Source organism: Motacilla alba, chromosome 11 (assembly GCF_015832195.1).
Source record: "Motacilla alba alba isolate MOTALB_02 chromosome 11, Motacilla_alba_V1.0_pri, whole genome shotgun sequence".
Taxonomy (NCBI): Eukaryota; Metazoa; Chordata; class Aves; order Passeriformes; family Motacillidae; genus Motacilla; species Motacilla alba.
The window spans coordinates 13,801,284-13,815,980 of NC_052026.1; the positions used below are offsets into that span (position 1 = coordinate 13,801,284).

A 14,697-nucleotide genomic window follows, 5' to 3' on the forward strand; every position below is an offset into this window, starting at 1 on the left:
GCAGCAAAGAACACACACATGGCCCTGGGTGTTCCTGTGTTGGGGAGGAAGCTCTTGACCCCCTTGTCCCTCCTCCCCCCAAGCTCCTCCAAAGGCTCATGGCCCCAGTCCAGCAGCCCTGTTTGAACCCCAGACGTTCCTGAGCCTCCTGGAACCTTCCCGGGGCTGCTCTGTAGCTGGCCTTAGCCTGTCTCGATTTGGGAGCAGAGATTCCTCTGCGAGGAGGAAGAGAGCAGCAACATGATGGAAGAAGGGCAAGTGAGAGGGAGGGAGGGCAGATTGCTGACAGGAGGCAGGAGCCCTCCGCCCTGCCTGTGTGAAGGGGAAGCTGCTCATCTCCTTCAGGAGGCACATTGTTAATGCTGCTGATGGCATCGAACCACGTTTCCTGCCGGTGCTCTCCAGCCCTGGTGCCAGGGAGGGGAGATGCCCACCCCAGCTGGAACCAGCTCACAGCATGTCGGTCATGTGCTGCTCCTGGTGCTTCCTCTGCCTCCAGCCCGCACTGGGAACAAAGGGTCCCTGGTACAGCAGCTATGATCCACATCACGCCACCTCCTCACTGTGCCCTGTGTCCCACCTGCTCTGTGTTCCAGCCTGGCATCCTTGCTGTAGGCATTCCCTGAGGTTCACTCCTCTAATTGCCAGCTGTGGATATTCCATGGCAGACTGCTCCTATCCCTGCCAAACCAGCCCTTCCCAGTGGCCTATAAGGAGCTTTCTCAGTGCTCTGGATCTGCAGTCAGCAGAGCTGGCTCTAGACTCCCCTGGGGAGAAGACCCTGACCCCAAACTGCTCTTTGCCCACTGCAGAGTGACTTGAACGTCAGCCTGAAGCCTTGCAGAGCTGCTGGAGGACTGAGATCTTTCCCCTTTGCTGCCAGCTGGGCAAGGCTAGAGGGGGACAAAGCTGATCTCTTCTGTATCTGGGGGAACTGTCAGACCTGAGCAGGTTGTCATTCCCCTGTTGGAAATAGCAGCTGGATTAAGAGTACTTTGAGAAGCACCTGGAGGCAGGTGCTTGAGTTCAGTGGGCAACACAGTGGCACTGCTTGAGTTCAGTGGGCAACACAACCCAGCTGTGACAGGCACCATGACAGCTGGTCCCAGGGAACGCCCATGCAGCTCCATAAGGCACTGACTAGACCTGAGATGCAGCTTGGGGCTATTGCTCTGCCCCAGGGAGAGCTGACCTAACTCAGCTGTTTGCCTGCCTGCTCTGGAGAAGCAAGCTGTAGGCAGGTGAGAGCTTTCCTTCTCTCTGGAGACATTCTGCCATGGGAGAATGGTTTGCAAGATCTGTCGGGATCCACTGGGTAGAAGCTCTGCAAATGCTGGCTGTAAGTGTGGGGTTTGGGAGGGTTGGAGGGGCTGGATGGGAGCTTGGCAGAGTGTGCACCCAGGGGAATAGCAGTTCCAGGGATCAAAGCTCCGGGATCAGAGTCCCTGAGTGTCACCCCAGGTAGGACCTGGGAGCTGGCCCTGGCTCTGCAAACTGTGGAGCAACAGTTGGTTGGAGAGGGGGTCCTTGCTTCCCTGGTTAGAGCTGCCAGCCCTGCCTCCTAGCAGGGCATTGTTGGATTTAGGTTGGGTTTGGGAAGAGAAGAGATGCGTCTCCAGATCAGAAGTGTGTCCCAGCCCTTGTCTGGTAATGGTTGGTGCTCAGTGGCATCGTCCAAGGGATGTACCCTCTTCTCTTGGTGCGGGATGGGCAGGTGTCTCAGGGGTGCTGGTTGCTCAGGCATGAGCTGGGCACAGAGCAGAGACACAAGTGGGGGGCTGCTGGTGGTGTGGAGCCATGGTGGGAGGTGTCTGTCTGTCACCACAACGCATACTCTGCCACACAGACCTGGAAAGGGGAGCAGGCCCTGTCAGCTGGGACTGAGGATGGAATTTGCAGTGGTGTGTGTGACCCTGTGTCCCACGACTCCCTTGTCTGCGGGAGAGGGGCCGGGCAGGAAGGGTGTGGGTGCCCGCCGGCACGTCTAGCTCAGAGGTGAGCATGCTGTCTCAGAGTACAGTAAACATGTGCTGTGGGGCTAAATGGCATGCAACATCACTGCCAGGAGGGAAGGTAAACAGATGACTCTTCTGTGCCATTAAATACGTGGGATCTGGAGAGAGATGGGTCACTTTTAGGCTGCTCTTCAGAAAAAGCTGACCTATTCTTCTGTTCAGAGACTGTGGTGCGTTTTGAAGCAGCAGTCCTGAAACCACAGCTGGATTTCTAAGCCAAGAGCACTTTGTTCTCAGGAAAGGCAGGCAATGCCTAAACTCTCAGGAGACAGAAAAGTAGCTCCTCTTAAACCATTTAAGCTCTCTTGACTCCACATTCACGGAGGTGTGTCCCTGCCTGGCTCTGTGTCCTACAGGCTCTTGTGGGGGGTTGGGATATTTTCTCCAGTACAGTCACATCTTGCCAACCAGTGCACCTGCCTAGTACTCAAAGCACCAGAATGCTGTGACCCAAGAGGGGAGTCCAGTGCAGTGGGGAAACACCCTCAGGGTGTGGGTGCACTGGGGTGGTGTCTGATTGGGCAGGAGGCCAGGCTTCCATCCAAGCCCTCCTCCTACCAGTGCTGGCTGCGTTCATGACTTCAAGGAGAAGTCTCTGGAGACAGTTGTAGCAGCATTAACCCAAGAGTGGTGTGCAGCATGGCCACTTCATAAGGCCTGGAGGCACCTCTGTGTGTCCCCTCCCTGGCCCAAAGTTAAAGGAGCCCAAAGCTGCTCAGACTGAGATGGGTGTCTTGGATGAGTGCAGAAGCAGGACTTTATCCTGTGGACTCTGGCAGTGATGGATGCCAGCTGAGCCAAAACCCTGGGCACCTGGGGATGCCCGGAGCTAGTCTAACCAGCAAGTACTCTGCATGTCTTGAGTCCAGCTGGCTTGTCTGGGAAGACACTGTGTGTCATCAAGGTGTGCCTTGGTATCTGGGCAGAGGCTGTAAGGGTGATATTGCCCTGCTTGCACTGCCTCTCTGTGGCACTGCACACTATGAGCTTCAACTTAATATCATAGAATGGTTTGGTTTGTAAGGGACCTCAGAGTTCCAACCCCCCTGCCACAGGCAGGAATGCCACCCACTAAACCAGGTTGCTCAAAGCCCTGTCCAACTGTGCCTTGAACACTTCTAGGGATGGGCCATCCACAGCTTCTCTGGGCAACCTGAGCCAGTGCCTCACTGTCCTTTGAGTAAAGAATTTCTTCCTAACACCTAATCTAAATTTCTCCTGTTATAGCTTAAAACCACTCCCTCTTGTCCTATCACTCTCTGCCTGCATAAAAACTTCTCTTTTTTTTTTGTAAGCTTCCTTTAAGTACTGGAAGGGGCTCTAAGATCTTGCAAAAGCCTTCTCTGCTGCAGGCTGAACAGTTCTCTCTCAGACTGTCTACATAGAAGAGGTGCTCCAGCCCTAGGATCATCTTTGTGGCCTCCTCTGGACCTGCTCTGACAGGTCCATGTCATTCCTGTGCTGAGGACCCCAGACCTGGATGCAGCACTCCAAGGCAGGTCTCATGAGGGCAGAGGGGGAGAATCACTGCTCTCAATATGTGCTGCAGCCAGCCTGATGTGTGAATAATAATAAAAAAATTATTCCTCTCCTTTCTTTCCCTGTGGCACACATGGGTATTTGAGCCCCCCAAGGGAGACCTTCCTGATTTCTGTCCCGACAAAATACCTCCTGTAAGACTTCCTGATGGTTAACTGCAGGCCATGGTTGCACGTGGCACTGAACAACATCTTGAATTGTAGCTGGAGACCTGGTAATTGAGTTTCTTCTGTTCCCTCAGATGGTGAGCGTGACCAGCTGTTGTTATGTAGTCTCTCCTTCAGTCCTTCTGGGAAATCACACCGTGATTATATTTCTGGCTTAAGAAATTTTTTCCCTAATCAGACTGGGCCTCACAAAGAGGTTGCCACTTAGTGGTAATTACTTGCTTTAGAAGCTGAATGTCTCCTGAGGATTGCAAATAGCGGATTATCAAATTAATTAGTTAAACCAAGATGTGCTTTTGTGAAGCCAAGACCTGCTTTACTTGTGATCTGAAATAAAGGTTTAAATGTTATTAAACTGCATACAACCTGTTCTTGTCTCCCTAATGGGGGGAGAGAGCTAGTTCTTTTCTGAGGTGTAGTTGGTACAAAGGGCTGCTTGCACCTCTACTTGCTGCACCACTTGCTGCCTTTCTTTCACAAACCCTGTTTTGAGCAACATCTATCCCTGTTTTTAAGGCTTGTTCTGCATGGGGTCTCATGCTGCTTCTTGGTGGCTTCCTCTGTTTTTGTGGGTTGCCAAGGTGAAGGGATATAGGGTTGGAGCTGGACTTCAATGATCCTTGTGGATCCCTTCCAAGTTAGGATATTATATGAGGGTTCATCGTGGATATCTTGGTGAGGTAACATACCTTTCCTTTCAGGGTGCAGCTTAATCCCTGGGATATCTGCATTGCCATGTCTGTGGGCATGGGAGCTGGTGGAGAACTCCAGTCTGGTGATGAGATGCCTGGAAGTGGATTCAGAGACATCCACTTATCAATGGGTTAGCAGGAGCCATATACCCTGGAGTAGTGCTCTACCACAGCCCATTCCCAGGATCTCCATTCCATCAAAGTCTCTGTGGCCACAGGAGGTTCCCTGTGCTGTGCTAAGGACTGCACCAGTGATCACTCTAAGCTAACATGGAGCTCATGGGGGTATTTTCCTAAGAGCTGTTGGCCACAGTAATATAATCATCCTGCTAACATCCATATTGCACAACTTCCCCTAGGTCAGGAGATGTCCTTATCTGGCATCTAAAACATCTGTCTTGTGTTGTTTCCAGCACAGCTGAATTCTATTCATAAAAGAATTGAGCATTTCCTGATTTGCACAACCAAAAATAAGCAGAACTCTGCTAAGTGTTGACCCAAAGGCAGAGGTCCTTTCCCTGCCTCCTACCTCTGTCTGTGCTCTCTCCCAGCTCTAGGCTGTGGTACTGCTTTAGGCACTTGAGAAATACTGCAACTCCAGAAACCAGATCCAGGAAAGGAGAAAGGAAGAGAAAAGAAAAAGATGAGAGTCTGAAATTAGAACCTCTGAAATTTTCAGAACAGTTGTACTGATCCCTCTTCTACTACTTTTTCTTTCAAATCTGGGGTGTCCCTACAGCCTTCCAAGGGTGGCTCCCATCCTTCCTAATGCCAGCATTTGCTGTCTTTTGCTGTAATTCACCTCTAGGACAGGCTGTGCTTAGCAATGGTCAGCTGCTGCTGAAGGTGGGTAGCAAAGCAGTCCCTTGGAGTAAAACTGCCCCTCAGTCCATACAAAGGAGCTGGTCTGCTGGATGGGAAGCTGGGGCACTCAGATCTCTGCCAGCATGGATGACAGCAGCCTTTTGCAGTGACTTCAGCAATTAAACCAACCCTGAGGAACGCGCAGGCCTCGCGCGAGAGCGAGGAGCTGCTCCTGCGAGGAGACAGAGTGAGACTGTGCTGGGAACAAGCATGGCATTGTTGTCAGCCTCAGTCAAGAGGGGCTTTTTAACACCCACTGAAGTGCTGGCTACAGCTGTCTCCCATGTGCTTGTGCGGGAAATGGATCTACAATGCAGAAGAGGGAAAGGCCACTTTGCAATTAAAAAAAAAAGGAAACCATATTAGGAACCAGCCATGAGTAAACAGCAGTGCAATGTTCCCCTCAGCACTGTGCCCTGGCAGAGGAAATCACGTCACTGCCTTGACTGGGGTGGCAGTGAGCTGAACTCAGGTTCTTCGGCCTGGAAATCCGTATGGGGGAAGGTGCTCCTGAGCTTTAAGTGCAGTGTAGGAAAGGGAGGAGGTGTGAGATTGGGCTCTAAACTGCTCTTGTGTTTGGCAGCCTCTATAAATGGCGCTGCCAACTTCCCTGCATCCTTCTGAGTGGTGTTGACTTGAGAGCTTGTGGAGAGCTTTCTTTTGTCATGGGAAATGAGGTAGGAACAAGGCTCTGAGTACCTCTATGGTGCCTTCCTCCTCTGTTTATGGGGTTGCTGCAAGCTCCTGTACCACTTTTCTCTTTCTGGCCATCAGAGAGCTGAAATTAGGTGGCTTTACAGTATCTTAGCAAGTAATTCAGAACTAAAGGAGATGACAACCTTGTGCTCCCAGGCCTGTGCAAGCCACCTGAAGGAGACAGGAAAGCCAAAAAGCTGCTCACTCTGGATCTGCTGCCAAAGGTCTGAGTGTAGGAGACCTGACCAGTTCAGTAACAGCATGGGAGCAGGTTCTCTGCTCCATCCCCTTCATCCCCATCTGCTGTGGGGATGTCCCAGCCCTACCTGGTTCTGCATTGCCCTTTGTGCTGCCTGGGGAGCACATGTCTCTGTTTCAAAGCTGAGGTAGCTCCTGGCTTGTGCAGTAGCCCCCCTGAAGGAGCAGGAGCTTTGGCCTGCAACTGGATTAGCTCTGAAGTTCCCCGAAGGCTTGTTACCCAGGCTGCTGATTACCAGACTTTTTTGAGACTCCAGATCTTTATTTGGAGACTGGTTCCTCTGCAGAACCCAGGGTAATTGCAGTGACCTGTTTGCTGGATAAAAATAGTTGTGTGCAAGGCTGGTGCAATCACACACGGTGTAATTTTTGGGGTTGTCATGTGCAGAACAATGAATAGCATCTGATCCTTGTGGGTCCCTCCCAGGTCAGGATTTCTCTATGATTCTGCAATTTGTGGTGCCCTGGGCAGCCATGGCCTCTTGAAAGGAAGCATACATGTAATGCTGCAGTTGTAGAAACAGTACACAAAACTGTTTCTACAGTTTTCCATAAACATCTGGGCATGAGAGGGAGGTTGGATCTCTTCTGCCTCCTTTTATTCTGTGATGGGGATATGCCTCCACAGAAATAGCCCGGTACTCCTGATAGCACAGGGCTTGTCACGGCCAGTCACGTGCGTGCTGCAGAGACATTGCTCCTGGTGCTCCCTCCTCTCTGGGAGTGGGCCAGTCCCTAGAGACTCCCAGCAAGCACCTGCAGGAAGATATTGCAAAGGTTAGCCAAATGTAGCCTTGCTCACTGCGTGGGAGAGGTGCTGGAGGAACAGATGAAGGACAAATCTACTCTGCAAATGTAGCCTTGTACAGACCCTGAAAGCTGTGGTCAGAGGCTCTGCTGGGGAGGTATGCCAGGCTCCTCATCCTCCTGATAGGAATATGAGAGGGAAATACATATACAGACAAGATCTAAGATCTCAAATTAGTTGTTGCAGATGACAACAACTAGGTTGTGCCTGTGCTGGGTTGTTAATACTCGAGGTGGCAGGGATGCTCTCCTTCACGCAGTTCGGCATTAGCAACTGCTGTCAGCTGACATGGACACTGCATACAGATGCAGTGCTGCTGTGGGGAGAAGGTGACAGGCTGTTCCAGGCCATGGGGGAGCCTCTGGAAGCCCAGGCTTTTTGAGAGCCAAGTGCTGAACAGTGAGGCAGCTGCTCAGCTCTGGTCACTGTCAGTGTCACAGCCCCTTTTAGCAGGACATGTCTAGCTTAAGGAAATGCAGCAGCACACCGAGCAGCTGGTGGATTGAATGGTTGGCTTTGGGGCTCACACTCCTGGTTGCTGGTTGGGTTTGGAAACGTGATGAGGCCATCATATGCAAAGCAGTTTTAGGGCAAACTGTTGTCAGTCCTCCCTGGGAGAGGAGTATCTGAAGGAGGTCTTGAGCTGGACTAGCTGGCATGGCCTCTGCTGCTGGCCCTGTGGAGCAGGGTTTGGAAGGCTGTGGGACTCTGCCCCTTGAGCCAAGGCAGCAGAGCTATTGGCAGCAGTTGCTCAATCTGCAGCAGGCAAGTGCCCTGTGCTGTTCTGCTTGTCCGTGCGGGAGAAGGAGATGTCTTCCCTTCTCCTGTAGGTTCTCACATCCTGCCTGAGTCACCCTGTCTCTTGGGGATGGATTAGTTTGTGTGACCTCTCCCATAAGTGGGGAGAGGTCAGACAAGTTGCAGCACTGTGAACTCCTTGATGGAGGGTCAGTCCCAACGGAGGCTGCTGAGAGCATGCACTGCTCAGGCTGGGGAGGCAGTTTTTGGTCCCAGGCCCTGCATCTCGTGCCCAGGTTTTGCCTGTGTGTCACTTCCCGCCCTGCTTCCCGTTACACAAAGCCTTTGTGTGTCAGCAGATCCTGGGATGCCCCGCGGCACCTGCCTCTCTCCTCTCTCTCCGCCTCTGTGGCTCTGCCCTTTCCCGTTGTCACTTCTGGAGGCTGCTGCCTGCCTGTTTGGTGACCTTCCCCACTGCTCGGGCAGTATTTTGGCCCCTGGCCATCTTAAACAATTAATGGAGGGGTGGAGAAACTTGCCGTGTTAAATTACTTACTCCTTTGGGAGGGGGTGAGGTCTCTACATCTCTTGCCTGATCCCAGTGCAGTTTGTTGCTGTTGCCTGAAGCGGTCACTGCTCTCTGTTTTCCTTCTAGAAGTTAAAAAAACAATATTTCAGAGCACTCTCCCTGTATTTCTCGGCATTTTACCTTAGCTGCGGCGGCGCCTCAGGATCTCGTGGAGTGGAGAAACTTCCTTGGACTTAGAGAAAAACAAGCCGAGAGGAGGCAAGGGGGGAGCACTGTGCTGGAAACCTCTTTGGGAAGCTGGAGACCTTCTCGGGATGCCTGTCTTGTTCTCCTCCAGCAGCTATTCAGATCTTCCCGGGCGAAGGCAGCTCTCTGCCACGACGCGTTTGCATTAAGCGGGTCTGTGCGGCGGGCCAGGCGCTCTGAGGGACGCGGGGAGCAGCGATGCCGTAAGGAGCAGCCCGGGAGCGCTTCTGGCTCTGCCCGTGTCCCTGAGGTCCCCGCAGGGCTGGGGGATGCGGCACCTTGCTCTCGCCATGCCCCTCTGCCGTCTAGCGCTGGAGTTGGCTGTCAGAGAAACCTTCGAGGTCCCCTGCTCAGCCCCGGTAGTGTCATGAGTTAGATTAGTTGGAGCTGTGCTGGGGGCGGTGAGGGCTTGGATTACAGTCCAGAACTCAAAGTGCTTCGGTGGTTCACGTCGGAGGGGAGAGGAGACGCCCCGTCGCACACATGGAGGAAAAGGAGAAAAAACGCTGTCTTTGGAAGTGAGGGGGAATAAAAGAGGCCGGGAACATGGTAAGGAAATCTCTGCGAAGGGCTCTTGCCCTGGGCACGAGCAGGGCTGTGCGGGACGAAGCTGCTATCGGGACAGCCTGCCCGGAGCCAGCGCACGGCGCTGATGCCGGCAGTGGGAAACAGCTCTTTTGGCATTTCCCGTTACTCGAGTGGCACACCGTACCCTTGGTGCCAGTCCGGGGCGGTGGCTGCAGGGACACAAACTTCTTGTTGGCACTCACCCCTGCGAGGTGCCCATCGGGCTGCAGCGCTGGAGCGAGAAGCTGGGATGGGTCAGTTCGGGCAGAGCCTTGTCTTTTGTGCTGCCTGGATGCTGCCTGGATGCTGGGCTCTCCTCCTGCCCTCGCTCTGCCAATCCCGCTCTGTGGCTCTGGGCATTGCCCTCTTGCAGAGCCTTTTCTCCTGCCCAGGGCGGGCATCCAGAGAACTCCTGGAGCTGGGCAGGGATGTTGCTTTTTGGTGTCAAGTTCTGCACGTGGGGATCTTTCTTTGGAGAGGGGAAAGGATGGTGGGCCCAGTGGGCAGCAGAGCACCCAGACTCCTTGGGAGTGGCTACAGGGCTGTCCCCTGTCCAGTCACACTGTCACTGCCCTGCAAACAGAGGTGCCCAGCCCTGGGCTGTCAGTAGCTGGAGGGATCGCTGGCCCTGTGGTAACACCCCACTGCGCACCAGTCTAGCTTCTGATCCTTGGCTCAGGCTGAGATCCATGTGCCCAGCAACCCCAAATCTGCTGGAGGTGTCCTGCTATGTTATGGGCTGCTTCCCCACAGCAGAGAGAACAAACTTCATGAGGAGGACAAGCAGCTTGCATTGCTGCTGTGCCTGGCAGTGACTTGCCCTTTAAAAGTTCAGTTTCTGAGCCTGCAGAAACTTGGCTTTCATTGAGAGATGAGTTGAATTCTGACTTCTGCAAGTTGAGCTAAGTTTATAGACCCATAACTTTTCCCTTTATCACCCTCCAGTTCCTCTGCAGAGAATCCTGTGGTGCTCTTTGCCCTCACATGCCTGTCAGAGCCTTGGTGTGCTCTCCTCTGCTATTCTTCTGTGGAGGCATCTCACCTCCACTTCTCCATCCCAGTCAGAAAACCTTTCCCTCACCCCATGCCTAGTGTGTTCCTGGAAATTTTTGGTCTATGCAAGTTATATTATGAAGTTGAAATCAAAGGAGAGCACTGCTTGGGGTTGTGGAGGGTTGGGGCCATCCCTTGTAGTCTCATGGGCTGCATTTTGCCGTACGGGCTGGAGCAGTGCTTGTGAAATTCTGCCCTTGGAGGCTGGAGGCAGAGACTGGCTGCTATTACTCTGCTCCTTCGTGTTGGAGGTGTCTTTCTGATTCCCAAGTGCTTCAGCTCCCCTCCTTGATGTTGTTTTAATGTGTGATGCAAAAGCTGTCTGAAGCGGGGGCCTTTGTGAGGAGCAGTGCCATGACTAGTCTGGGTGGTTGGGCATTCAAGGACTGTGTATCACTGCTGAGGAGGGATCCTGTGCCTCTCGGGCTGAGTGCAGCTGGAAGGAATAGGAATTAGAGGCCAAGCTGCACCAGACCCAGCACTGAGTGCTGGCCACATTGTGGACACCTCTGGTCCATGGCAGGTATCTGTTCTTAATGTTATGGTAGACCAATCTACACTTTGGGAGGTGCATTTCTGTGAGCAACCAAGTTGTGACTGTAGCACCAAGCCGTTCTGATTAACTTGAGTTTTTTGTGTCCTGGTAAATCAAACAAACCCTGCAGGCAAAAGATTTGGATCTCAGCAAGTGTGTGTCAGTCTGCTGGCCTGTAGGAGACCTTCCATGGCCTCCAGCAGCCTGCAGGACTTTTGGAGACTTGGCTCCTGATGGAGGTCTGGCAAGGCACTGCTGCTGGCTGCCCTGCTTTGTGAGGCAGGTGATTCATTTCCATGGGGTTTCAGTGTTAGAGCTGATGTGTGTGTACAGCTGGGAGACACCCAAAGCACCAAATGGGTGAGACAGCCTGGGCCAAAGTAGCCCACTTCCACTAGAAGGGACTTCTGGAGCTGTGGAAACCCCAGGTGAGAACAGTCAGAAGTATGACTGGGCTCTGTCTACCTTGCTCACCCATCGTGGCTTTTGTGATTGGGATCTATCTTCATTCCCTGATATTCCCAGGATTCACTGTTCCAGGTGCTTCCTGCAGAGAAGTTCTGGTGGCACCCCTATGCTGGTAGGAGAGAGGATGGGTTTCAGCAGAAAATAGGGTCTTTCTTCCTCCAGTTATGTCTTCTCCCAGGGTGGGAAGGAAGTGAGTCTGGGAATCACAAAGAGCTTTAAGCATTGGGGATCTTCTTTCTTTATTTCTGTGCCAAAACCATGAGCAAGATGTTGGAACACAGACAAAGTCCAGAGCTATAATCCCGAGCACATGGAAGCAGTTTGAAAGCACCTCCTCTGGGGTAACAAGGTTGACAACTTGCATTTTGCCCAGCTTATTTTCAAAATCTCTGGACAGGTGAACACGCTGTTCATTGTAACGATAAAAATAATGGCTGAGGGCAGGTGACAGGCCAGCTGCATCCAGGCATCTCCTTGGAGAAATTGCCAAATGTATTCTAGTATCACATGGGAATGGCAGACAGCAGATGCTTACAGTGAGACAATGTAGGTATCCAAGGAGGACTCTATGCTGGGTGTCAGCACTTATTTTCTGAAAACCAGCATCCTGTAGCATAGCCCTTTCTGGCAGTGCTGCTGGCCACCTGCCCCCACGGGCAGTTGGCTCTGAAGGCATACCTTGCTATAGCAGAAGAGATCTTAACATGAGAGCCATGTCAGCATCTCGTGGCTGGTCACTTCAGACAAGATAGCCAGCATGTCTGCCTCTAAATTCTAGAGCACAGGCACAGTGCTCAGCTCACAGAGCCTCATTCTCTAGTTGCATCTCAAATATAACCTTGTCTGCAACCAATCTGTGTAAAATTTTTACCATCCTACAGGCTGTGCACAGCCTTAACCTGAGCATTGGTGCTGAGTGTGGGTGGAAGTCACATCACCAGGGCTACAGGCTCCTTTAGCATTGTGTTGAAAAAAATCCCTGTTGAAACAATCAAGGTGTCCTACAGAAACTATAAACTGAACCCATCTGTAGGCACTTGTACCACAGCACTTTTTGTTCCTGTTCTTGGCTGTTTGTGCATGATGGAACCCCCTGTTCCAGTCCTGCAGAGCTCAGTGTCACCAAGGTCTGAAAAAGTGAGTAGAAGCACTGGGACCAGATGTGTTGCTGACTGAAGAGCAGTAAAAAGCAAGGAGAGCTTGCCAGGGTAAAGCTGCCCACTTCTGGCCATGGGATGCTCTGGTTTTCTTGTACCACTCATAGTACCTGGTTTGCAGCTCAGAGAAGTGAGCAGACATGCCCTTGTTGATTCTGAAGGTTTGGCCATGCTTATACCTCTCTGCCACACCGAGTGCCTCATCTCTGTTGGCTGGCTTAGTCTTTCATTAAAATATTAACAAAAAATGGGGCCTTTCTTGTGGTAAGTGCTGGTTTCATATGTATCCTATTTTTTGCATCACTGGACACCAGGCTGAAACTTCCAAGATCAAAGCAGCACAGAATGAATCTGAAAATCTTTCTGTCTGCTCAGATTTGCCATCCTGCCATCAGCCTGGGAAGCCCAGGATGAACCCTCGCTTCAGCTGGTGCAACCAGCCATTGATTTGAATGGAATCAAATGGCTCAGCTGAAGAGAAGACTTTCATGTGCTCCTCCTGGACACTGGTGGATGGAGTAAAGGGGAGTCTCCAAGGGGCCTTATGGTCCCCTGCAATGGGTCTCTCTGCTGTGGCTGGATGGTGGTTTGCATGCTGCAGAGAAGGAAAGCTGCTGGAGTTCTGATGACCTTAGCTAGGTGTCCACCTTGAGCTTTGCAGCCTGTGTTAGGTGTGGCAGAGGCTTCCTGAGCAGGTTCCTTCGGGAGGATACCTTCCCTGAGGCTGCTTGTCAGATTTCAGTGCCTCCCAACAAAACCCCAGCATTGCTGAGCCTCCAACATGGCTAAAGGATGTGGGTTATTTGCTGTCTGTTGTCATCTTGCTGAATACATTTACCTTTTGAACAAGGTCCCTCTCATATGCTCAGGAGGCTGGTATGCAGGCCCGTTAATGGATCAAGGGGAAAAATGCCTGTGGATGTATTCTCCTTTGTGTTTGGGCTTATAACCACCCACGTTTTGGCATACATCCCTTCTGTGCACAAAGATCTTTTAGAAATTGCTAGTTAAATCTCCACCCTCCTTTGATATGTATGGAAATAATGGGACACGTGAGACTGTTTTCTGTTTGGAAAAAAAAAATCTATAAAGGGAGTAGCTTTAAAAGCCTGTGTTCACCCCTTTCTAACTCGGGAGTTTAATGAAAGAAATGCCCTGAATTTATGACTGATTTACTTAGCTTTCCGGGAGGCATGCATTTAGTGCTGCATCCAAACATAGGGGAAATGTTTTCATCTGAATCTGTCCCAGGTTTGCTGCTTAGGGGCAGGAGGAGAACTTGAGCACACATGTCTGTTCCCCAGTGAACTCAGTCTTGGAACAAATCTTGGTCCCCCTGACCAGGAACACTTCTCCCTTCTTCAGCACAGACTGATGGATCTTGGAGTGGCCCACGGCTGAGCTGGCATAACCATGGGTATCTCTGAGCTGCCTGCTGTGTCCTTCTGGCTCATCCTTCCTCACAGCCTCTTCCTAAGAGGCATCTGATGGCTGCTGCTGGGTGCTTTCTCCTATCAATGGTGTGCAGGGATGTGCTCCTCCAAGGTCTGCACTTACTGTGTTCTCATGTGCTCAGCCATGCCCTCCTGGAATTGCAGCTCTGCTTCAGAGCAGTTTTTGTCCCCCTCTGACATAGCAGGACTCATATTTCACGAGCACATGGTAACACAGCGTGTTTAAGGCCAAAAGGAACTATGGCTCATCTGTTATGGGATATTGGGACTGTAGAGTGTCACCTAGCTTCCATATGGAGTCTGGAGCTCTTTAACTAAAAGAGGATAATTTTTCTGTGGCATCCACCCTCTGTTATGGAGATTGCAAGATATGGAGAATCCACCAGTCTCCATGGGAGTCTGTCCAGCAGCTCACACACCTTGCAAAAGGAAGGGGTGAGATCTGAACGTGAGTCCAGAATGTGTGCAACACTGGCACAGAACTAATACTCTCAGCACTGACCCCATGAAGATCGTTTTTGGCACTCATCAGCTGGCCTGATGAAGGATTATCATTTTCTTTTTGAGCACAGGCGGCTGCCCATCTGTTGTAAGATGCCCCCAGATGGGTGTCTGAACACAAGGGGTTGGCTATGGCCTAATGCCTCTGACTAAAAGGTGTTAAAATGAGCTGACCTGTTTGGTGAAGAATTTACTTAGGGTATTTTATAGCTAGCTATTATAAAAAAATCTTTCCTCTGCCTGGAGTGCCCTGTTAGTTAGTACCCATCAGGCAGAAATAAGAAAGGGCACAACATGCTGCTGCTTGGGTTTGTTTGCCAGATGGATGCCAATGCCTGAACTTGAGAGCAGAGCAAATCCTACCACTAATAATGGGGTGCATGAGCTCAAGCAATTTCTTTTGTTCCATA

At 51.6% G+C, this 14,697-nt stretch overlaps 1 protein-coding gene across 5 annotated transcripts in view; it reads left to right on the forward strand.

The window, feature by feature from the left end:
• Positions 1-8,376: 8,376 nt before the first annotated feature.
• The window catches only part of PLEKHG4 (pleckstrin homology and RhoGEF domain containing G4), an 86,028-nt gene continuing 79,707 nt past the window's right edge, over positions 8,377-14,697 (forward strand). For all 5 annotated transcript variants that reach the window (XR_005258244.1, XM_038147908.1, XM_038147912.1 and 2 more), the window contains exon 1: positions 8,377-9,101. Coding sequence is in view for 4 of the 5 variants with exons in the window: in XM_038147908.1 (XP_038003836.1) it covers positions 9,099-9,101 (3 nt within the window). In the remaining variant the exon portion in view is untranslated. The remainder of the gene's footprint in view (positions 9,102-14,697) is intronic.